The sequence below is a fragment of the Schistocerca americana genome, chromosome X (assembly GCF_021461395.2).
Source record: "Schistocerca americana isolate TAMUIC-IGC-003095 chromosome X, iqSchAmer2.1, whole genome shotgun sequence".
Lineage (NCBI taxonomy): Eukaryota > Metazoa > Arthropoda > Insecta > Orthoptera > Acrididae > Schistocerca > Schistocerca americana.
In genome coordinates this window covers 311,166,919-311,193,743 of record NC_060130.1, presented here as the reverse complement: position 1 = coordinate 311,193,743, position 26,825 = coordinate 311,166,919, and the positions used below count along the sequence as shown (strand labels likewise).

At 40.1% G+C, this 26,825-nt stretch overlaps 1 protein-coding gene across 1 annotated transcript in view; it reads right to left on the bottom strand.

Annotated features, from left to right (window-relative positions):
* LOC124555986 (rho GTPase-activating protein 45-like) overlaps nucleotides 1-26,825 on the bottom strand; it is a 672,894-nt gene that overhangs the window by 277,456 nt on the left and 368,613 nt on the right. Inside the window, exon 4 of the mRNA XM_047130031.1 lies at nucleotides 1,263-1,406. Coding sequence (XP_046985987.1) covers nucleotides 1,263-1,406 — 144 coding nt within the window. The remainder of the gene's footprint in view (nucleotides 1-1,262; nucleotides 1,407-26,825) is intronic.

Genomic DNA, 26,825 nt, shown 5'->3' with positions numbered 1-26,825 from the left:
CAGGTTTTCGAGTGGTTTGGGCTCTTTAAACGTGGTGAGATGTGTGTTGAAGACCAAGCTCGTTCTGGACGCCATTCAACATCGCGAAATGAGGAGAACATTGAAAAGGTCCGCTAAAAGATCAACGAGGATCATCGCCAAACGATCGACCAAAATTCAGCAGAGACAGGAATCAGTTGGAGCACGTGCCAAAGGATTTTGAGTGAGGATTTGCACGTGAGACGTGTTGCTGCTAAATTTTTTTCCGCGCCTTCTCACACAGGAGTAAAAAACCATCCGCATGAATGTGTGTCACGACTTGAAAACAGAGATTGCACGTGATCCAAACTTCTTGTACAAAGTCATTACAGGGGGTGAGAGTTGGTGTTACGGGTATTACCCAGAAACCAAGCAGGCGTCAAGCCAGTGGAGGACTCCCAACTCTCCCAAGGCAAGTGAGGTCAAATGTGAAGACGATGATCATTGTCTTTTTTGATGTTCGTGGAATTGTGCATCGGAAATTCGTACCCCCTCGCCAGACCGTTAACCAGCACTTTTACTTGGATGTTTTAAGGCGTCTGCGAGAGGATGTGAGGAGGAAACGTCCGGAACTTTGGCGATCAAGTGACTGGTTTCTGCATCACGACAACGCTCCAGCACCCACGGCCTTACGAGTGACCCACTATTTGGCACCTCAGAGGTGGTCTATCGTTCCCCACGCTCCGTATTCGCCGGACTTAGCCCCGTGTGACTTTTTCCTATTTCCACGAATGAAAAAAATGCTAAAAGAGGAGCATTATGACGATGTGGAGACGGTAAAACCAGCTTCGCAAAGGGCACTGGACAATATCAAACTTGAAGAGTTCCAAACATGCTTCCAACAGTGGGAAAAGAGACTTGACAAGTGCATCGCATGTAATGGAGAGTATTTTGAGGGTGATTAAAGTAATTTTGTAAAAAGGTTCATCAATAATTTTTATGACAACAGTCCGGTTTCTTTTGGGTCCCCACTCGTATACCCCTTACCAGGACTGGTAACAACAATAAACGCGAACATCACTAATGCACCCTGGTGGGCGGCTTACCTTTTACAGAGAAGTGCAACTGTAATTATTTACATAGCCTTCGATGGTGTGTACGTCTACAAAGTTATACTGACATACGACCATGTCTTCTGGGTGTTTCACTTTAATTTACAGGCAGCGTATTGAGTGACAAGTATGATTACAGATAATGGCTGACTAGAGCTGAAATTTTAATGAACAAGATTCAGCAGGTGTTACCTTTCATGTGTTGCACGAGCGCACCCGCAGCGGCGAGCAGCCGCGCCGACTGCATGGCGGGATACTTGTCCAGCACTGCTCGCAGGATGCGAGTCACCTCGCCCACACACGCGTGTGCCTCCACGCGCTGGCTCTCCCGATCCACTGCAACAAGAAGCAGTGCACCATCAGACAAACCACATGCGCAGTTCACATATCATTGGTATTAGCAATATTTTTGTGTAAATAGCTTGTTTTAGGATCCCGTCTTCTGACTGTTATGACGTTGGCCGCTGGTATGATGCTGGCCGCCAAGCTCTTCATCTCAAAGTAGGATTTGCACCTAGCGTCTACAGTTCTTACCCTCTACAGTTTATAACAACCCTACCACAACAAAGGTCAAAAATTAATTATGATTGTAGTGTTGCTCACGGCCGGCCGAAGTGGCCGTGCGGTTCTGGGCGCTACAGTCTGGAGCCGAGCGACCGCTACGGTCGCAGGGTCGAATCATGCCCTGGGGGATGGATGTGTGTGATGTCCTCAGGTTAGTTAGGTTTAATTAGTTCTAAGTTCTAGGCGACTGATGACCTCAGAAGTTAAGTCGCTCAGTGCTCAGAGCCATTTGAACCATTGTTGCATTTTCGGGCAACAACAAAGTTATATTATGTTGCAGGTGTCATTAGAGCACGGTTAATAAAGTCATTTCTTGAAATAATGGATAAACTAGGCACTCATTTTTTCGTGTTTCCCACGCTGGTCTCGTTGTCTACTCATGGCTCAATCGCCGAAAATCTAGGTGGTGATGATTCCAAGCACGGATGCAAAGACACCTAGGCGTTATTCTGCGATATTCAAAAGTTTTATAGATATGTTTCATAAACCATTCTTGCAGATTAAACTTTTGCAAGTTAGGACAATGGTGATGTAAAAAAGTAATCAGCACTCTTAATTTAAGTTACACTTCTTTTTTATTACTTTTTTTGCAATATCACGTAACTCGTTCCAAAACATCACTTCACAGTATAAAACATACTTGAAAATGCCTTCCTCACTGTTAAAGTTCACATTTCATAAACTGACTATAATTTGCGTCTTTTTAACATGACGACCAAAGCCTGACTCTCTAATAACCGCTTACGCGCCCAAAAATCAGAGTTACAAGTACGTCAAAGATCATAGTGACAAAAGAAAGAATGCACATAAGAATAATATCATTGCAATATATACATATCGATGTATCGAAGCACCTCTACATTAATGAAATAAAATCTGAATGTTGTCACAGAAATATCTTAACTATTTTACAGAAACACAGCAGAATATTGTTGGTATCGAGAGGTTGAGGTGAGGTGCCGTAATGGTTACGTAATTCAAGTACCATTACAAGTTCCCGCATGTACCATGGGAAGTTATTCCTTGAACTCATGTCCAATCATCATGTCTCCTCTTGTCGTCAGTGTTCGCCACGTATTTCTTTCCTCGCCGATTATGCGGAGAACCTCAGTTCTTTTAGTGCCAGTCTACCAAATTTCCAACATCTTTCTAAAGCATTCCATCCCAGACGCTTCGATTCTCTCTTTTCCGGTTTCCCCACATTCTACGATTCACTTTTGTACAATTCTCAGATATTTCTTATTCAGTTCGAGGTCAAAGTTTGACAGTACTAGACTTGTAACTCTTCAGGCTTCACTGGCGAGATCTTTTCATGTGGAATAATCGGGTCTACTGCCGGATGCTAGTGTTGCTCAAGCACAGCGCTGCCTGAGACTGCCTTATTGGATGATCTTGTCCAGTATTTATGCCCAGAGGGCGCTGGGTGCTCTCTCTGCCGTCCGCGTCCGCCTGGCGCTGCCTGTAATGTGTTGTCTCTTCCCCGGTGCTCCCTCAGACTGCAGAGAGAGCACCCAGCGCCCTCTGGGCATAAACACTGGACAAGATCCTCCAAAATACTGCCGCAACCAATCAACCTGTGTCAAGTGCGTTGGCAATCATGACAGCCACACATGCACAAGACCACGAGAAGATGCACCGACGTGCGTCCACTGTCGCGAACCGCACGTGGCCAGCTGGCGTGGCTGCAAGGCCTTTGCAGACCGCGCCAAAATCGACCAAACGCAGTGAGCTGCGCCGGGAGAACATGAGAAGATTAAAACCAAGAGACGACGGAGAAGAAGACGCAAGAAATCCTCACGCTCCTCCCTAGCGCAGAGGAACAAAGAGATGACAACAAGCTGCCCACCTGAGCGGACAGCCGCCTCCATTGCCAGTGAGAGTGGCAAAGGGGCGGGCCGGCCGACCGACAATAGACGACATCGGAAGGCGCCTGACCGCCGAGAAGCCGAAGACGCCGCAGTGGCAGAAAGCGGCTCACGAGAGGACAACAACAGAGAAGAATCGCACGCATCCATCGAGGATGCGCTGAAAGAGGCGGAAACGCGCTTCAAGATCGCGCTGCATGCGGAGATGGAAGCTGCCTGCCTCAAGTTACGGGAGGCATTCGAGCGCAGACCGCAACTGACAGCAGCGGAGACGCAATCGGAAATGATGACCGATTACTGCAATCGACCAAGCTGTGCAAACAAACCGCACCACACTGATCGACAAAGAAGTCATTACAGACAGCAGATCTATAGTTAACCTCGAGGTGATGGACGAGGCGTGCCCAAATCCAGCAGCGCGAAACAGGGATTAACGCAGCTGGCTAGAGTACCGCGCGGAAAGGGCAAGAGGAGAAGAAGAAGGTCGCCTCCGGGACGAAGAGGAGAAACGACGGCGCAGACAAGGATACTACTCCAACTACCGCTGCTACAACCGATACTGACCGGCAGGAGACGAATGAACGAGAAGAACCAAAACGAAACAACAAACAACAACCAAAGGTGACAACACCAGCAGCTCTGGCCGGGTCTTGCAGGTTTTCCTTAGGCCATAAGGTAAATACCGGAGCTGTCCCCCGAACTTCCTGCAAATAAATTCCCAACTGGGAGATAAATTCCCCCCAAATTTCCATTAGCACACATGCAAACAAATAAAATAAAATAACCAGTGATGTCCCATGTACTCCCTCGGCCGAAAAAGAGCAAAGCAAGCTCTAGAAAGGCCCGCCTTCCCCTTATGGGAAGGAATGAAAAGTGCTAAAAAAAATCCTCCAATACGGCAGTCTCAGGTAGCATCTGAAGAAGCCAACGAGTTACGTGGCCGAAATATTGTGCCGGAGCGACACAAACATCCGGCAGTAGACCCGATTGTTCCACATGTCAGTACTAGACTTCTTTCGCCCTCTTCGCCTGTTCTTGTCTGCGTCTTATGTCCTCTTAGCTTCGTCCTTTATACGGTAGTTTGCTTCCAAGGCAGCACAGCTCCTTCACTTCGTGGTCCTTAATTTTGGTGTTAAGTTTACCACTAATTTCATTTCTGCTACTTCTGATTACTTTTGTATTTCTTTGGTTTACTCTAACCCCATGTTTTCTGCCCATTCATTATGTCTTGTACATTTTCCATTCACATTAATGTGACCACCTGTCAGAAGCCTAAATAACCAACTTTTGGAGCGCGAAGCGCAGGAACAGAATCAATGAGGTTGTGGAAGGTAGTGACAGGGAAGTGGAGCCATGTCAACTCCAGTGCCGCAGCCAGCTGCGCTAGGTTACTCTGTTGAAGATCTATAACGCCTACATCCCGGACGAGGTGGTCCCACTGATTCTCGATTAAGTCTAAATCTGGGGGGTTTGGTGCCCAGGGGTGAACGGTAAACTCACCCTGATGCTCTTTGAACCACACACTTACACTGAGAGCTGTGTGACATGTTGCATTGTCCTGCTTCTAGATGCCATCGTGCTGAGGAAAAACATGTAGGAGTGGACGTGATCCCCTAGGATAGGTGCCTATTTGTTTTGATCCATTTTGCCTTCCAGAGCGATGGCATCGCCCAGGGAACGCTCTCCAACCTGGACCATTTCGCGGACTGTTACAAGGGCAGGAAATATATTCGCATTTGCGAAAATGAACCACTTCCAGCTGTATAACAGAATGGCGTCAATGTAAATTTGTACCGGACCTGGACACGGACCACGACTTCCCGCTTTATACGAGCAGTCATCTTAACCGCTTTTTCCCCTTTTATTTTCACTTTATTTGTTATTGTCCTCGTCATTTGGCCTACGCACACGTCACACGATACGCCTCGAGGCCCCCAAGAAAGACAGGCCGCGGCGCGTACGTCACGAAGGTAGGCGTGAGCTCGTTCGCTCGCTTAACTCAGCGGGCAAAATGTGTTTCTAAACCTGTTAACTCACAACTGGATGTGTACGTACTAACGAGAATTGGATCTTCTACTGGGATCTGCTATTATGAAGTATTACTGATTACTAGTTGTACAACAAAATTTTAAATCAATTCTCGACATATATGGTATAACGGCTTGTTTATAGCATTTAGTCTCTTCTGCGTAACAATCCTCATTTCATAAAAGATGTGCTGCCTTATGCAACTGATAACCATTTTGGCAAGATTTTAATTATATTGTACCCCAGTGCAGGTGTAACAAATTATTGATAGGCCTATGGACTTCTTATCATTGTAGGACTAAAAACAATAAGATCCCATAATAGTGGATTCCAGTAGAAGATGCAATTCTTGTTCGTACATACACACCTAGCTACGAGTTAACAGGTGTAGAAACGCAGTTTGTCTGCTGAGTAGAGTGAGCTTGGCCTACCTTCGTGACGTATGCACCGCGGCCTGTCTTTCTCGTAAGCCTCGACACACCTTCAATTTATTAGTTGAATGCTTAACTCACTTTTTTTTTTTTTTTTTTTTTTTTTTTTTTTTTTTTTTTTTTTTTTTTTTTTTTTTTTTGTTACAGAGGGCTAACCCTCTTAGTAAATGCGCTGAGCTACTGCTCCGGCGCTGCTGCACCTTTCTGAACACGACTCTCACGTCCAGCTCCAAACTTCCATACGTCGTGCATGTGTCACACCTGTACTTGTACTTCCGATTAATGTTTATTTTTAAGTTGCAGGTCCGGTATTGGCCGATAAAAACGAAATTTCAGTGCCTGTGCTGTGAAGAGGTATGATGGTTCAAATGGCTCTGAGCACTATGGGACTTAACTTCTAAGGTCATCAATCCGCTAGAACTCAGAATTACTTAAACCTAACTAACCTAAGGACATCACACACATCCATGCCCGAGGCAGGATTCGAACCTGCGACCGTAGTGGCCACGCGGTTCCAGATTGTAGCGCCTTGAACCGCTTGGCCAGGTATGATGAAATGTTGCTTCAGACATACATGGATGTCCGAAGAAACAGGCACAACGGTGACTATAGCTGCTATGAAAGACAGGAAATATAATAGCAGTTGCGAATATGAACCACCTCCATCTGTATTCCTTCGGACATGCACGCATCTCTGAAGGAACATTGACAACTGGTAGCCTATTCCTCCCCCAACTGGTTTTTAAGGTTACACTAGGAGAACAAAAATGTTACCGATACAGTACGCAGCAGTAGGCAAAATATGCTAAAAATATTGAGAAACAAATTTTATAGAATGAATAATGTTTATGGAGATGTTTCAATAATTTGTTGGCTCTGAAATAGAAAGACAATCGCCACTTGTATGAGACACGATATCAACGAAACGTCGAATTGTAGAGATGGTTGAAACATACAGGCAAACAGTTTAGGAAAACTATGAAGCCCGAATGCATCCTGAAATACAATAACGGAATGAGTGAAAGTGATCATCAAGAATAGATAGAATGATGGTCTGTTTCCCAACTATGAGAAAGATTCTCAAAGGGTACGGCAAGCTTCTTTTTTTTTTTTTTGAATCGCTCGTCTTCCATATTTTGCATTCTTTATAAGTTGTATACAGTTAATCTTGCATTTCTGCAACTTGACCCAGCCATTGTCCGATACCAAAATAGATCACCAATAGCAAATATACGATCACTGCAGGAGGTGTAAGTGTAAGCGAAAGAAGTACGTCTACACATAGTGAAAATTGATACACGACTCTTAATTCAACGCAACTTTCGAATGGGTCCAAGAAATCAACGCAGCAATATCGTGAATGTAACAGCTATTTGCGACAGTATCGCTTCGTGTAGAGCTGAATGCAACTTTGTTTGGGAGTGAATAGGAAACTGTGCACTATATTAACAATTTTTAATTCATGAAGGAAGTTTTTTAAAATTACATACCGACGTGAGTTGTAACGGTCGGTGACTATAGTGAATGTTGTTTCAGTGGCTGGTGCAGAGCAAAATGGCAGCGATTTTCTTAGCAACGAGTTGCTGTTTCAAATACTATATGACATTAAAATCTCTCGTCAGTAGTTGAGTCACGAAATTATACAGTTATCGGGAAATAAAAAGGGAAAATGAACACTGTTGCAATAAATTATTTGATGCTATTGGTAGACTACGAACGGAGCTCAGCAATACATTTAATCGCAGGCATGACGAACTCCGAACGGATTTCAGTCTAAACATGATGGAAGCAAACCAGAAATTCAAGATGTTAAGACAGTTTGCCGAACAAAACAAACAAACGAAAACTTAAAATTAACAAGGCTCATAATAAAATTCGTGCCCAAGATAGTCAAGCTGCACACACAAATGGTGTTTGTAACAGTAACAAAGTGACGATTAGTAAGTGGCGGCGTTCAGACGCATTCCAATGAGTTGAATAACGAAGCATAGAAAATCTACCGGCAAGTTTCAGAATGTGAAAGGGCAATGAACGAAACAAATAAAAAGTTTGTACAGGAAGAGATTGATGCGGCACTACGTATAACAGATCGTAACATTGTTAAAATGCCTCAAGTAACCATAGACAACGCGATGACTACACAAAACGTTCAATATTATTAAACCAAACAACGTATTCATGCCATTGCTTTTATCGAACAGTTAAAATATGTATTTCCGAAACATTATACAGATCAGAGTAACATCGATACGTGTACCACCTACATGAAAGGTGAAGCACATATCTGGGGTATCAATGCATCCTAAAATTACTCCACATACAAAGAACCTCAAATAGAATTCTTTAAAAGAAATTTTTTCACAAGAAAAACAATAATACATAAAATTATAAATTCTTCCACAGACGATCTACGGAAGATATCATGGTACAACGCGAGAATATATGCTGAAATACTAGAATGACAATGCCTACGTCGATGAACCAGTTACAGAGTAAGAAATTAATGTTAATTCAAACACTAAAGTTATGACTGGCGGTACGTGTAAAATGTTGGCACTCACGCCATATTTGAATTTGGAGCAATTGTGATTAATGATAGATCGAATCGAAGTCGTCGCAGCAGAATGGGAATAACGAGGAAGAAATAATGATGGAAGTCGAAATTGTAATACTAACCCACCATGAAGATAAATTCAAAATTGCGGAGAACCAAGTACATTCGATCGAGGAGACGACGACATGCAGAGATAGGATGAACGGATTTAATTCGAATCATCAATCAGATTACCCGATGCAGGAGACAGAGCATAGAATCAATACCCAGAACGTGCAAGTAGCATCCATGAGACCGTGCTGCTGCAAACTAAATTAAGTTTCGGAAACCTCATCCTCCGAAACTAATATCACAGGAAACGAGTCAGATATCACCATAAATATCATTAAATGCGAACGTATCACAGACCTGAAAGACGACCTGTACAGAGAGGAAGATGATGTTGACAAAGACACTTGTATTGTGGAAGTGAAGATTCGAAGAATAAGTATGGACAACATTGTGGACTCAGCGAATGAGACGAGTGCTATCTCGGAAAATTTATTCTGATAACTGAATAATCTAGCTCCATTCCCAACGTTTACTGTTGTTAAAGCAGATGTTTTCAGTGCTGTAGGTAATCGAAGCAGGCCCATCAAAGGTCAGCTAGTGCTAAGGTTCGAACTTGAGGAAGATGAGTACGAACAGATCATGTTAGGGTTATATGCTTAACGTTGGTTTAGTCGTCGGTATTGACTGGTTGACATTAAACGTAAGATGGATTTGGAAGAGAAGTGTCCGCATGTGAAGTCTGATAATGCAGTTACGTGTGAAGTACGGCTCAACATGTGGGCAGTGTATTAAGAGCAGAGCAAATAGTAATATAGCCAAGACACTTTTCCAATGCTTTTCTTAGTTCGCAGCGTCGTAGTTTTCAAAGATCATTGCTTCAAGAATTTTTTAAATTGCGTTTGACGTACTCGTCAACATGTAGACACTGTGTTGAAAAGCAGAGCAGCTGATGATATGTGACGAAGCACTGTATTGCATCGGTGACCAGTGTATCATAATGCATTAAAATGATTTTTAAGCACAAACATGTGTTTGGACTAAACCAGGGCATGTAAATATGAATATTAACGTATAAGTAGAATGTAAACTTTGTGTCATTACTATTTTTTTCAAATGATAACTTTCAAACGACCATTAAGCAATATGATACACTACATTCTTTTGTGATAGTGAAATGTATATAGATATAAATACGATTTCTTATGACGCTTGACGTTTCCTATACGTACGATCTAAACGCTACCCTACTTTCATCCATCTGTTCCCTACTCCAATAGCTCCATCCGAACAGGCCTCGGAAGGCCCAACTCCAAGAGGCGACAATGGATGTAGATATGGAGGGGCATGTTGTCAGCATACCGCTCTCCCAGCCGTTGACAGCTTTCGTGACCACAGCCACTACTTCTGAATTAAATGTCTCCTCAATTGGTCTCTCAAGGGCTGAGTGCACACTGCTTGACAACAATGCTCATCTAGCCTGTCAGATCTGACAAGAACCATTGTTACTACCGTGGTAAGGTCGTTGACTCTCTGGCTGATGGTTATTATGAATATTCCTGTTGGCTCACATGTATCTGGTCTGGGGCGTAAGTGCAGACATTTTTATTGATGACTAATGACAGTATTGCGAACAACATTACATCAGTATTTACTTTCTTTGCAGACTAATAATTGTAGCTATTACGAGTAGAAAATGTTTAGTTTAGTTAGTACCTCCAAGTACACAAATAAGTCGTTAACGCTTATTTACTCCTGGACAGCAGCTCAGATATTGTAATGTGGACTCAAATAAAGAATCCTACACTGAGAAGAGTAATCCACTTAGTAGTGCTGTTACAACCATGCAGAAGACATGAAATCATAAAGTTTGTGACGTGTTTGTTGAAAGACTGTTTGACACAAGAAAAAAAGCAACCAACACACTGATATGTGTACATATTAAGGTACGGCGTATAAAATATCTCCTCCTAAAACTGTTATACCCTAAATACATATATGAGAACAACTTTTTTTCTAGATGGCCGCTGACACTTTCCAGCGATGCTAGGCATCCTTTAGTGTTCGCTGGCTGTGGGATGAGGAGATTTCATGGAAGTAGCAGGGTCTGCTAACCAGCTGTCTTGCATGCTATCTATCCTAGTGAACTGACAGAGTGACTTTTTGAACATTAAAACAATGACAATGGTTGTTTACAAATGACGAAGAATATTTTACAAGCGAATCTGGAATTCTAGTTTTGCCAGGCCTACGGAATTACGTGTGGAGCAGAAAACTAGATGGTAGGCAGCACAAATTGCATATGAACATCGCAGCGTGTCTACAACTGATCACCTTTTAGCGGGTGACAAGTCCTAAGGGTAGACTCAGTGTAAAGTATTACAATGACGCGTAAAAATAGTTTCAAATTACATTAGATGTGATGTTCCCAGTTTCCTTCTGCTGCCTCCAGCCAATCAGAGTTTGGTACTAAAATGACATGCCAGATATACAGTAAACAAATTACATGACAGTTTGAAAGTCAAATATATAGCCATTGTTTCCGTGAAAATCACATACCTCAAACTTAATATTAAATTGAAACCAAAGTCAAAGTTATGCATTATTTACTGAAACATACATCTCTCTGGCGTAATATTCAAATGATTCCAAGGTCGAAGAGGTACATACACACACACATATTTGAATTTCAAAAATTCTTTACTCTTTGTGTTCTGTCTATATTCCATATGTAAGCAAAACTTTCCTCCTTAAACACCCTTCACGTAAATTAATGATTCCTCTCTGTTACCTCAGACTGAATATTATAGCGAAGCCAATATCAAAATAACGCGTATTTACCCACACATAAGAGGGCGTCCTGGCAAGTAATGCCTCCGACTTTTTATGTGAAAACTATTAAATATTTTTTAAATGTAACAAACGTTATTAACATTCTACACCTTTATTCTTCACAGCTACGTATTTTCAGCCCTCTGTCTCTACAGGGCTCCTAATTGCAGCGTCTAACAACACGATGTGTAATGTAACTATGTCGGTGCTGAGAATCAATGCGCTGTAATCGATTTTCTAACTGCAGAAAACGTGCCTCCAATTGAAATCCATAGAAGAATGAAAGCTGTGAACGGTGATGATTGTATCGACATCAGTAACGTTCGACGTTGGGTTGTTCGTACTCCCAATGAAGGAAACGGTGGTGCTAACCTCAACACGTGTATTACCCCATTTTAATCTGTTTCCAAAATTTAAAGAAAACCATCGACGATTTCATTTTGATAATGATGAAGCGGGTCAAGCAGAGGCGAGGTTGTGACTCCGTCAGCAAAGTCAAACATTCTACAGAGAAGGTGACAACAAACTGGTCTCTCGTTAGGTGAAATGCGTTCATCGCCAGGGTGGCTATGTTAAAAATAAATATGTAGACTTGAAGAACAAAGACATAGAATGTTCGTAACGTTTGCTTTATTTAAAAATCTTCAAGAGTTTTGACAACATAAATTCGGAGGCCTTACTTTTCAGCACGCACTAGTACATACCTGTGTCGTAATATTAAAATTATTCCAATTTCAAAGATATGTATTATATATGTACACACATATATCTCTGCGTTTCAAACGTCAAATACTGTACTCCTCAAACATCTCTCTCATTCAAAGTAATCATTTCTCTCTATAGTGATCTCTGTCATCTAAAGATTCAGTCTTTCTTTCGCTCAGAATGTCTACCATCCCCCATTGGGTTGTCACCATTCCAAGTACGTGGCTACCACTCCTCCCAGGTTGTCACAATTCCCCTTAAGTTTCCACCCAGGCACACTTAATGGCTAATGACTAACGATTAAAAGTAAAAGCCTAACGTTTCATAATCTATATGCCATAAAGTCCAACACCTAATATGTAAAATTGTGTAATATTAAAAAATGACTCCAAGGCCACAGATATGCATTATTGCATTCCGTCAGAAAGGTGTATTTCACAAAAACGTTCATGATATGAAACCCACGAATACATTCAGTTCTTGCCAGAGAGACAGCTGACTGCTGCATTATTCTCTGCTAAGGACGCAATTGAATGTCATCCTCTTCGCACTGTACAGAGGCGATGGGTTGGAGGGATTTTCATATCCCATGGAGTTGGCTGCATATACACCCACTCAAAAAAAGAAAGGTTGTACACCTGAGGAATTATCCGAATGGGGCGCAAATCGGTAAATGTGATTCATATGTACAGAAAACAAATGGTTACAATGGTGAAGCCACGAATCTGTGACAAGTTGCTGGATGTCTACGCCTCACCACAGAACGTGAACGTCGGAGGCTTGACTGCTCTGTACAGTAGGATAGGCGATCTGTGGCAGACCTGACGAGAGAGTACAATGATGGCGTAGCTGTGTTTTGAAGCACACCGTTAAGTACACATTATTGAACATGGGACTCCGCAGCAGACGACCCCTACATGTTCTCATGCTGACCCAATCACATCGTTAATTACATTTGCAGTGGTCAAGAGATCATTGAAATGGGACCACGGATAAGTGGAATGATGACATATGGTTGGATGAATCACATTTCCTGTTATATCTGGTTGATAGTCGTGCCCAGAATCGCCATCATCCACGAGAACGGCAGCTTGAAACATCCACTGTGGCACAAACAAATGCCAGTGAGGGCCGAATTTTTTATTGGGACATTTACCTTGGTTTGCATGGGATCTGTGGTAAAATTCGAAGGCACAATGGGATCTAGGAGTAGATGGATACTGCTGGTTCTGCTGCAGGCTGCCCCAAGGCTTGGGGCTACCAGCAATATCCATCTACTACTGCCAATTCCTTAACATACCCTCACATCCCAAACTAATTTATTTAGTAAATTTAATTAAATCTAATGATCAATAAGAAAAGATCAGAAGAACTAATATTTTACTGACTATAAAATCATTAAAAATGTTGCACATGAAGAAAACATTTAGATTTTTAAATAAAGAGATAAATCTTTTTAACAAATTCTAATAAAATATTTTACTTTTTAAAACTCTAATAAAACTTTTCCTTAGAAATTAAACCAAAAAATGTATCTAATGTGTGGGATGAATTTAAATTTGACGTAAATATTTTAATAAATAAGAGAGCAAAATAGTGAAATGTAATACTTACAAAACCTGTTTTGAAGCAACTTTCATAATAGAACATTTGAGAAGCAATAAACACATAGAGCATTTTGACAATATATTAAATTATAATAATGGTGACATGTTGTCTTATATAGGTGTTGCCGACTGCAGAGTCATATTCTGCCTGTTTATATATTTCTGTACTTGAATACACATGCATATACCAGCTACTTTGGTGCGTCAGGCTTAATTATTTTAATCTAAATATTTTAAATAATTTGCCATCCTATTTTTATCAAAATTTTTTTATATTTATTGTTTGCTTTAACATATCTTTTACAACATTAGGATGTGCCATCTCTTGTTCCTTCTGCAATCATTGAATTTATGTCATAACAATGTAATAATTCAACCATTCAATCAATCATTTTCAACATCACTTCAAAAGATAAACTAAGTGCTTTATAACACCAGGAGGGATCTAAAAAAATGTGTTTATATATGTTTTCTGAAACTTGCAAAAAGAGCAGTTAATAATAGAACATTAATTTTAAAATGTAAGTAATGGTATTCTCCATAATTTTTATATTAATGTCTTCTCGAATTAGTTTAGCATATTTAAAATGTTCACTAATATGACATTCATTTAATTATTATCAAATCCTTTTTTTAGTGCAAGTTTTGTTTCTTGAAATTTTTGCTAGCTGTCTATATAATCAGAAGGGTAAACTGCTTTTTTAGTTACTAAATTTCTTAGTTCTTTGTTACTATTTTTCATTTGATTCTTGCTTAAATTGGAACAAAGTTCATCAAGGCCTGAAACATAAAACTAGATGTATCTGTACATCTCGTTTCCAAATTTTTGGTTCATTCCTCAAAATTAACTATTCATTTTCAGTATTTGCTGTAAAATGTTTATCTTTTTCACCATAACCAATTTCCTTTTGCAAATAAGTGAGAACACTCTCTGATAAATTATGTAAATAAATTAGTACATAATTGGGGGTTCAGTTGTAAATCAGAATTACAATTACAACACAAATTATAATGGTTTAATATATTTTCCAGTGAAATGATCGTCATGAAGAACTTTTTTATCATTTTTTGCATAATGTTTTCGATGTAAAGAACAAACTTAGGTGTATTGTGTATTTACTGCTTTCAAATATTAACTGTGTCATCTCTTCAATTTCAGATTAAATTTGCTCAATTCCTTCAATTTCTTTCTTAATATATACACTATTAATTATTCATGACAGTTTGGTCCTCTATAAACAACTGGATTCTTATAATGTCCATTTACATATTTAATATAAGAACAAGAACCCCTTGCTTCATGTTCTTGATATTTCTCTTAATTACCCTGACAATTAGCCATTTTTCATAATAAACAGTCAAAATCTGCATAAATAATAAAGCAATGATTGGACATAACTCACAACTTCTAGATTGTAAGTATATACATTTTTTTGGTAGTTATACTTTTATTGGTTTATTAATTAAACAATTCTTCTTTACTATAAAAAATTCAGTAAACACAAATCCCAAACACATTTTTTGTTCTCATTTATAATAATTTCGCTAGAAACAAATTGAGATAGTTCGAATTATTTCCTTATCAAAATGTAATAAATTAATACAGTTTGTTTTTTTTATTTTGTTATTTTTAATAGATATACATTCTACTATTATCCTCTGGAGGAAATTTTTTCTTTGCAGGAATAAGCATTAATAGATAAATTAATTTTAGTCTGATTTTAAAGATAACATTAATTTCAACAGGGAACGAAATATCTGGTATTTTTCCTGTAAGTTCTGTAACAGAATCTTTATAATTACTAATTCTGTCAATATTTTTATATTTGTCCATCCACTGGTCTTAATGCAGAAGCTACTGCCTATAGGAGGAACTTTTTATTACTATTTTTTACAGTAACACAAGCCATTTTCCTTTATTTTTTCTGGTAATTTGAAGTAAGACAAACCTCTTAATGAAATATATTTATTACTTGGTAATTGTAATCCAATAATTCTATTTAACATCCATCCCTGTCCCCATGTTTGAAAAGTAGAGATTTCTCTTAAAATATCTTTTTTCCCATTCCTAAATTATTAATTATATCGTTTTCCATAAGAATCTTATAATTATGAGTTTGATACCCGAATTCCACAGGCTTATTATTCATCTGCATTGTATACTCTCACAGTAAATTAAAATTTGTTTTCAAACTGTCACATAATTTAAGATTTTCTCTATGTGTTTTAATAATTTTCGTTTTTGCCAGATTCTACAAATATTTTGTTTCAAGTGAGCTATTAACATTTTCGAAATTTATAGTCTAATCTTTTGTTAAATGCTATGTCAACTAAATAACAATAAACAATTTTTCTATTTCGTTCTTCCACAATCACATTGGTGGAAAATAGTAATACTTTTTTAAATGTATTCTCTCTGCTATCGATTTGTTTCCAAAACACATTGGTAGAAAGTGGGAATATTTCTTTTAATTGTATATCCTTGTTATTTTTAAATACATCATAACTATTTTCTATTTTATAATACAATAATCATTTCCAATTCTTCCTTGCCTTTCTTCCTTATTAAACATTTAATCATTAACCTATTCAAATGAATTTTATTTAATTAACAACACCCTTTTAAATAATTTAGTTAACAATCTTCTTAAAGATCAACAATGGAGCAGTTCCTTTTGAAATATTCTTGAACCTCAATAAAATGTTTTATTTTTATTCTCATTTATAAGGAAATAAACATTAGATTTTCTATTTTTTATATTTTTTTGTATCAAAAGATGACAAATGTGAGAAATAATTTATGAGGAATTTTTTAAAATGTTATTAAAATTTTTTCTGTGTAAGTAGAACCCTTACTGATGAAGTCAGTTATGTTAACAATTGTAATTTTTTAAAAAAGATTAGTGAGCTACAAATAAATGCTCTATATAACATTACAGGCTGTGAATATTTGAAAACTAGATATGGGGACAAAATTTGTATGGAGATCAGTAACAAATTTAAGATTATTTTGCCAGGCAGGTACTTGAAAATAATGAGTGGATGGGATATCCAATATTTTGAGGAAGTAAATATTAAACTGGTATACAAAGCCATGAAGAAAACCAGAAAAAATGTAATGAATTTCACGATCGGATATTTTGTTTTGAAATGTGCAGTTGTTCACAAATTCTTTGTGATTTTAACTGTCAATTTACATAGTTTTTAGATTTTTTCTGAATGGTAAAACCGTGGTCTGGTCGAATATATTTTGTATCCCTTTATTCTCAGATCTAATTTTTTTATGCACGAGATTGTTTATTTTTATTTTCATTTATTAGATTCTGTTAAATTTGCTGAATAAATTAGATTGGGATACGAGGAGGTAATCGGGAATCAGCGGAAGTAGACGAATATTGCCAGTAGTTCCAGGCCTTGATGCAGCCTGAGGTTGAACTATAAACATCAATCTACTCCTGTAGTCTACATCAACATTAGTGTGGACCACTTTTATGCCTTCATGCTTGATGTCTTCCCCGATAGCGATGGCATCTTCTAGCGGGATAACTGTCCATGTCACAAGGTCAGAATCGTGTTATAATGGTTTCAGGAGCATGATACTGAACTCACATTGTTGGCTCAGCCACCTACTTTGCCTTATCTCTAACCGTTGGTACACATCTGGTGCCATATTCCTCTAGAAATCCACCTGCCCACAGAATCGCTACTGTATTTTACTCTGGGAATGGAACCTCACGCTATTAAGTGTATGGTCATAAGGTTTTGGATCATCACTGGGTTTTACAGCTCTGACATGGGCTTATTATACACACTGAGTCAGCTAAGCTGTTCACCTCAAATTTGCACCCAATACCTTATGATTTGTTAATTCGTTTTCATCTGGATGAGTTGTTAGAAAGTCTTCACTCAACAACTAATAATCTCTTTTCACAGCTACATTAATTACAGTTATACTAGAATGAACTTTGCATTTTTCAAGTGGAACAAGAGTAATTTATGCTGTGGTGTCGTAGTTGCAAAAGAGACAAATTTATTTCGTATAAATGGTAATTATCCTTAATCCCGCAGGATTTTTCCATAAAGTTTATTTACTTATAAATTATTTTGCTATCCACCTTTCTACATTATAATGATCTAAGGATCGGTTCTGTAATAGATGCATTGGCTTTAATATGCTGCTGTACGACCGACTGAAACGACATGGAAGCGAGTCAGGCTAATAGTCTAGCTCGTACATTGTCCACACCCAGATTAGTTTATAAAAGCGTTGGTGCAGTCGTACTCTTAAAGACCACTTGAGGTATTCTGAATATGCCTGACACACTTGAACTTTAGATGGATGCCTGTAACATACTCGTCGAAGAGGTGTAAATTTGAAATTTTTAAAAGTACAGCAAGAGTAAACACAGAAAGTGAGGCTTAGCTTGATGATGATGACGATTGGTTTGTGGGGTGCTCAACTGCACAGTCATCAGCGCCCATACAAAGTCTCAAGTTTTTTCACAGTCCAAAGTTTTACACAGTCCAATCGAGCCAGTGTCACGAATGATGATAATGAGGATGAAATGACAAGGACAACACAATACCCAGTCACTGGGAAGAGAAAATCTCCAGTCCGGATGGGAATCGAAACCAGGACCCCAGAGGCAGCAACGCTAGCTACTAGACCACGAATTGCGGACTCCTAGCTTGATAGCCAGACAGTCAGTGCTTTAGATGGAGTAAGGCGAAACTGATGAAGGCAAGCTAATGAGTCATTCTTCTCTAATATCTGACAGTGGCTAAAGAGAAGCCATGTCAAGTCTAGCCATGGCTTAACGTGTTCGACGGTGGGACATGGTGCACGGCAAGACACATCGCGTGATTCGAATCTCCGGTCAGGATATCTTTCATTAACTGTACTCGATAAAATAATGTTGATAACTGTGCTATTTGTGGCAAACAAGAACTTGTGGGACAGGTACGAAGGATATCGGCGAAACAGATTTTAGAGTACTTGAGGGATCAACACAAAAGTTTTATCTCAAGTACAGATCTACATCTACACCTACAGCTACATCTACATCCATACTCCGCAAGCCACCTGACGGTGTGTGGCGGAGGGTACCTTGAGTACCTCTATCGGTTCTCCCTTCTATTCCAGTCTCGTATTGTTAGTGGAAAGAAGGATTGTCGGTATGCTTTTGTGTGGGCTCTAATCTCTCTGATTTTATCCTCCTGGTCTCTTCGCGAGATATACGTAGGAGGGAGCAATATACTGCTTGACTCTTCGGTGAAGGTATGTTCTCGAAACTTTAACAAAAGCCCGTACCGAGCTACTGAGCGTCTCTCCTGCAGAGACTTCCACTGGAGTTTGTCTATCATCTCCGTAACGCTTTCGCAATTATTAAATGATCCTGTAACGAAGCGCGCTGCTCTCCGTTGGATCTTCTCTATCTCTTCTATCAACCCTATGTGGTACGGATCCCACACTGCTGAGCAGTATTCAAGCAGTGGGCGAACAAGCGTACTGTAACCTACTTCCTTTGTTTTCGGATTGCATTTCCTTAGGATTCTTCCAATGAAGCTCAGTCTGGCATCTGCTTTACCGACGATCAACTTTATGTGATCATTCCATTTTAAATCACTCCTAATGCGTACTCCCAGATAATTTGTGGAATTAACTGCTTCCAGTTGCTGACCTGCTATTTTGTAGCTCAATGATAAGGGATCTATCTTTCTGTGAATTCGCAGCACATTACACTTGTCTACATTGAGATTCAATTGCCATTCCCTGCACCACGCGTCAATTCGCTGCAGATTCTCCTGCAGTTCAGTACAATTTTCCATTGTTACAACCTCTCGATACACCACAGCATCATCTGAAAAAAGACTCAGTGAACTTCCGATGTCATCCACAAGGACACAGTGTTGACGATCAGTGGACAAAGTTCAAAACCATCGTACAATATGCATTAGATGAGTATCTGCCAAGCAAGATCGTAAAGAGATGGAAAAGAGCCACCGTGGTACAATAACCGAATTAGAAAACTGCTACGGAAGCGAAGGGAACTTCACAGCAAACATAAACATAGCCAAATCCTTACAGACAAACAAAAACTACACGAAGCGAAATGTAGTGTGAGGAGGGCTATGCGAGAGGCATTCAATGAATTCGAAAGTAAAGTTCTATGTAATGACTTGGCAGAAAATCCTAAGAAATTTTAGTCTTATGTCATAGCGGTAGGTGGATCAAAACAGAATGTGCACACACTCTGTGACCAAAATGGTACTGAAACAGAGGATGACAGACTAAAGACCGAAATACTAAATGTCTTTTTCCAAAGCTGTTTGACAGAGGAAGACTGCACTGTAGTTCCTTCTCTAGATTGTCGCACAGATGACAAAATGGTAGATATCGAAATAGATGAGAGAGAGATAGAAAAACAATTAAAATCGCTGAAAGGAGGAAAGGCCTCTGGATCGGATGGGATACCAGAGCGATTTTACACAGAGTACACGAAGGAACTTGCCCCCCTTCTTGCAGCGGTGTACCGTAAGTCTCTGGAAGAGCGTAGCGTTCCAAAAGATTGGAAAAGGGCACAGGTCATCCCCGTTTTCAAGAAGGGACGTCGAACTGATGTGCAGAACTATAGACCTATATCTCTAACATCAATCAGTTGCAGAATTTTGGAACACGTATTATGTTCGAGTATAATGACTTTTCTGGAGACTAGAAATCTACTTTGTAGGAATCAGCATGGGTTTCGAAAAAGACGATCGTGTGAAACCCAGCTCGCGCTATTCATCCACGAGACTCAGAGGGCCATAGACACGGGTTCCCAGGTAGATGCCGTGTTTCTTGACTTCCGCAAGGCGTGTGATACAGTTCTCCAGAGTCGTTTAATGAGCAAAGTAAGAGCATATGGACTGTGAGACCAACTGTGTAATTGGATTTAAGAGTTCCTAGATAACAGAACGCAGCATGTCATTCTAAATGGAGAAAAGTCTTCCGATATAAGAGTGATTTCAGGTGTGCCGCAGGGGAGTGTCGTAGGACCGTTGCTATTCATATTTATGACCTTGCGGATAACATCGGACGTTCACTGAGACTTTTTGCGGATGATGCTGTAGTATATCGAGAGGTTGTAACAATGGAAAATCGCACTGAAATGCAGGAGGATCTGCAACGAATTGACGCATGGTGCAGGAAATGGCAATTGAATCTCAATGTAGACAAGTGTAATGTGCTGCGAATACATAGAAAGAAAGATCCCTTATCATTTAGCTACAATGTAGCAGATCAGCAACTAGAAGCAGTTAGTTCTATAAATTATCTGGGAGTAGGCGTTAGGAGTGATTTAAAATGGAATGACCATATAAAATTAGTCATCGGTAAAACAGATGCCAGACTCAGATTCATTGGGAGAATCGTAAGGAAATTCAGTCCGAAAACAAAGGAAGTGGGTTACAGTACACTTGTTCGCCCATTGCTTTAATACTGCTCATCGGTGTGGGATCCGTACCAGATACGGTTGATAGAAGAGAGAGAGAGAAGATCCAACGGAGAGCAGCGCATTTCGTTACAGGATCATTTAGTAATCGCGAAATCGTTACGGAGATGATAGATAAACTCCAGTGGAACACTCTACAAGAGAGACGCTCAGCAGCTCAGTACGGGATTTTGTTGAAGTTTCGAGAACATACCTTCACCGAGGAGTCACGCAGTATATTGCTCCCTTCTACGTATATCTCGCGAAGAGACCATGAGAATCAAATCAGAGCGATTAGAGCCCACACGGAGGCATACCGACAATCTTTCTTTCCACTAACAATACGAGACTGGAATAGAAGGGAGAACTGATAGAGGTACTCAAGGTCCCCTCCACCACACACCCGTCAGGTGGCTTGCGGAGTATGGATGTAGATTTAGACAGATGTAGAACTCTCTCAACTGCAGCCAGTCTGAGTAAAGCTATTAGAGAAATAGCATATTGCCTATGGGAATCAAAACTAGTTTTGGAAGTGCTTTCTCTGAGGAGCGACGCAGGGATCAGTTCTGGGTTCAGCTATTGTTCCCGTTGTGGGACAGTGACATCTCGTCGTTTCCATCCTCTTGTAAATATTACTTCCGTACCAATAACATCCAGCTTTACTTAAGTGCCAGTCCTGAAGATGTCAACTCTGTCAAAGTCCAAATGATGATAACCTGTCTTCTGACTTCACCTAGATAAAAAACCTGGGAAAAATTCAAAATCTCAAATAATTTTAGCGTATCACCAGAAGTTACTTAGTCATAAATTTGGCAAACAGTTTCCCCCTACTCTTCTTGATGTTATGCAATATCGTACCAGAAAACCTTAAGTAAGATAAGTGTAACTTTAGATAAGGATCGCAACTCAGCAGAAAACACTGATGCCACGTGTAATCAAGTTACCGCTTGCTTCAATATCATCGTGAAGTTTCGGAATATATTCCACAAGAAGAGAAACGGAAATTTCTGCAGTCACTCTTTCTGCTGAACCTGTATTATTGTGATATAACCCAGCAGGGCACAAGTAGTGATTACTCTACTCGGCCCTCACTAGCTATGAGTGTGTATGTTAAATCTCCAACATCTGTCTCTTTGACCACATCAGCGCTTCATAGGGTCAGCGAGGATAGCAGCCGCCAAACGAATTAAATGAATACCATACGCTACGTCTACTTTTTCGGTTCATCAGTATGCATGCTCCCCGTTACCTTGCTACCCAGTACCTGTCATTCCATCATAATCGCAGTACAAGGGCTCACTTATACAGCAGCTTAGCAGTACCCATCTAGAATACAAATATATTTTCAAAGGTCTTCTCCATTCCTGCTGTCACCTCTGGAACAAGCAACCATGCACTCCACGTACCATTCAACTCCAGCTGCAATTAAGAGTAAGTTGAAGCACTTCGTCAGCTTCATAAGTTTTACTTCAAAACTTAATATGTGTTGTGATTTACTTCTTTTTTCGACTATAGAGGGAACACTCACTTCTTCTCGCAGCTATGCCTTTTATTCATTTTGTTTTTCAGAAAGTCGTGTCCTTTCTTTCTCCTATTTAATTACCTTTATTTTACCAAGTACCCTTTAATCTTTCTCTCTCATCACTTCCCTCACTCCAATTGCTTCCACAGTCCAAAGTATAGCCCTGTCATCACGGAATTTATCTGTCTTATTCTACTTTTGGTATACAAATATAAACAGTGCATTTTTCTGTACACTCAGGTTCGGTACTACTCGAATTCCTCTTGCACAGAAAAACCATTAACGGTGACCGTGTACTGTGAGACACTGAGTGACCTCCACAAGTGAATGAGGAGCGAACTGCCTGGGCTGCTCACGGAATGAGTGATTCTGCTCCACGATGACGGGCGTCCACACGTCTCCAAGGTCAGACAAAGTTTAATGGCCAAGTTCAAGCAGGCGCAGCTTGAGCATCCCCCCTACGACCTGGACAAGTCGCCCTGCGACCTCCATGTGTTTCGGCGAGAAAAAAAAAGGTCTCAAAGGGAAATGCTTAACTCGGAGGACGAACTGAAACACCTGGCTGCTGTCACAGAAACAAGAATTCTGAGGACAGGGAGTTTTTCTGCTCGTGAAACTGTGGAATAGTTGTGCTCTGGCTTCTGGTAATTACTTTCGAATAAAGACATCAATTACATCCACAGTGTTGTTGCATACCTTTTTTTCTGATCACCCTTCATAACACCTTTATAAAGTGAGTACCATAATGAATACAATGTAAAAATAAAAAGCGCCTGGTTAGGTCTAAAACAGGGCCTTATGTGGCTACTCTTCCAGGATTAATAAATTAATAAATAAACATCATGAGCTTTACTCAACATGCAGGTAAAATTGTATATTCCTTTCAGAGACCATGACTGGAAGAGTTCCATGGAAATAGTTGATGCTAATAAGCGAGCAGTGTCAGGCATGGCCACTAAAATAACAATAACAATAATAAAAGACAAGTCTATAAAATATGGCAAGGATGATTCAGTAGTTCAAATGAAAATGTGTGAGGGGCAGAAGCGGCCGTGTTCGATTTAAAGAACCTCAAAGTCAGTCTTAACAAGTAATTTACGAAAAAACTAAATCAAAACAGTTAGACAACCATTCTAAAACAGTTCCTCTTGAATGCAAGGTCCTATGCACCTACCCGCTCAAGATTCTACACAAATTTTCAGTTGCCTACGAGAGGAAAAGCAAGTATGCGTAGATATTTGCGCGAATCCTAAAGGATAAAATACTTAATGAGAAGGAAGCCCCCGCTCCCACCCCCCCCCCCCCTCCTCCTATGTCAACAGTTGTGCCCATACACTACTACATCGGCATATACCTCCAGGGTGATTAAGCTATGCTGTTCACCTCAAGTATTTCCGGAACAGTTTAAGATATCATCATTCTATTTCCATGCAGATGAACTATTAGAAAGTCTTCACTAAGACGTACATGCTCTTTTCACAGCTATAATAATTACAGAGGTTTTGGTGTAAACTTCACTTTTTAAGTGGAACTATACGAACTTCCGCTGCTAATGCCGTAGTTCTAAAGTGACGAGTTCAACGGTATTTCACTATTCAAAACAAGTTTACAAGTTTCGGAGTAATTACAATATTTAGACTTTCGAATTTATCTATTTCAAAATTAACCGATTGGTGTCTTACGCTTAAGTTCATGATCTTATACCCATACGACGAAATATGTCACACTGGATAAGGAAGAAACAGAGTAAATTAGTTTCTGGATGGGTCTCATCTTCAGAAATACAGTTTTCTTCATTTAACCAGACATGTTTCGCTAAAGTTAAAGCATAATCAGTGAATTTTTCTATTCCTACTTGTTACCACTGCTGTGGTTTTATATCTTTTACATTGCAGTCGTTTTCCTTTCAAAGTTAGTTTTTTTCTGGTTTTCTCATTATTTTCACTGTTAAAAATTGCACTGTCAGTGAAATTTTACAAAGTGGAATTTTTCACAGTGAAGATAGTGGGGAAACCAGAAAGAAAGACAAACTGCGAAAAGAGAAAAACTGTTATGCAAAATATAAAAAGCCATAAAAACTGCAGCGTGTGGTAACAAGAAATAAAATAAAAACCTACTGATGTAATTTCAGCGAAACATGCCTGGATAAATGAGGAAAAAAACTGTGTATCCCGCAAGGTGGTTCCCATGCAAATATAAATTTATTTTTAAACAGGTATGGACACAAGTGCTTCAACATCAAGACGAAAGGAAAGACTGTTGCACCGCTGTGACACTGCTATAAGAAGGGAACAGAGGAAATGTAACTTTCATTCTGTCCTTTCGTCTAGACGTGTCGAGTGTGGTTAGCCTGGAAAAATGAAGTCCTTCACAAACCAAAAAAAACTAGCTATCCTACTTCTTTACTAAGAATGAAAAAAGAATATGAAGAGAACAGCTGAGCTCTACTCACGAAGGTATCTCGGCAGACGGTATCCAACAAGAATGACAATGATCGAATGTGCAAACAATCGTTATTGGAAGAGCAGCAGAGTATACTGCTTGACAACTGCTAAGGAACAGAGATAGTGTTGGACAGGAATAATCACAGGCAAAGTTGGACGACAAGAAACACAGTAGATACGTGAAAGGTGGAGTGGTATATTTATTAGAAAAATGGTACAGATTTTACCACATGGGAAAGCAGGATAACAGACACAAATAACTTTCATGTTTGACACACATCAGTCGCTCAACATAAAGATCTATATCAGGCTCTGAGTAATGAATGTGCCCACTTAGGGCACTAATCCACGTTTTCCACTAATTATTCATGCTGGCTACGAAACTGTTGAGGAGTCCTTGAGGGATAGTGTCCCATTCCCCTCTCAAGAGGGTTTTCGGATCTTCAACAGTTCGGAGAGGGAGTGTTCCTTTGGAGATACATCTGCCAAAAGCATTTTAGGCATTCCCTATAGGGATTAGGTCCAGCGAGTAGGCAGAGCATTCCATACGGTCAACATCTTCACTTTCCAGTGTGCATGACGAGTCAGTGGTCCTGTGTGGGCTTGCATTGTCGTCCATAAACAGAACGTCGGAACTTGTCCCGCCCCTAAAGAAATGGACATGATTCAGAATAATTTCCCTGCAATATCGCTGTGCTGTGATGGCTCCTCGCGCAAAGATGTGTAGGGGTGTTCGGCCATTGTGCACATTGCCTGCCCACATCATAACGCCTAGGCCATACGGATGATGGATGGCGCTCATGAAGATTCAATGGTGCGGAACGTTTTCCCCTCTCTCTCCACACTAAAAGGTATCCAGAATCACTCGCCACAGTGAAGCGGGAGAACATCACACTGGACCACCGTTGCTGACCTTAACTAACATGCTCTCTACACCAAAGAAATCTTTCTCGGCTATGGAGCGGTGGATGTGGGATGCTTTTAACAGTTTTACTAGCATACAGACCAGCCTGATTTAATCGCAGCAAAGTGTTCCTGGCAGAGACAGGTGCAGCGGTAGCGGATGCAAGGTCTGCAGCTATCTGCCTAGGAGTGAGATGCCTGTTTCATTTCGCCACTAGGGGTAAGTATCGATTCTCTCGCAGTGTGGTGGTCCGTATACTACCACCAGCATGCTTTCGCATAGCATTTCCATCTTAAGCGACCTTTTTTAATTGCGAGATGATACTTTTGGACACACCCATGATTGTAGTCACATTAGTGGCGCACTGACCGACTTCAGGTTGTCCAACTGCTCGCCCACGACCGTGAGCATTCAAATGACGTCTCGAACACATGTTGCTGTACCACACGGATCGCCGCCCTATTTGGTTGCACAACAACCTTCGTCAAACACCGTACTGCAAGAACTGTCGAAAGCATACAGACCATTCGTGCACAGAATTACTGCAGTTAACACGTCCCACCCACTGCATTTGTTTTTATTGTCATTGATCGGGTGTTCAGTAGCAATTGGCATTTGTTCTGTACCAACCAGCAGTTGTTCCTTAGCAAGTATCTGTTATTTATTAGCAACTGTTAAGCAGTGAACTACGCAAGGAGCAGTCCTGCAGCGAGCGATGCGAACGAAATCGATGATGCGGGAGCTATTACTCATAATCCGCAGCTTCCAACCGTATCATG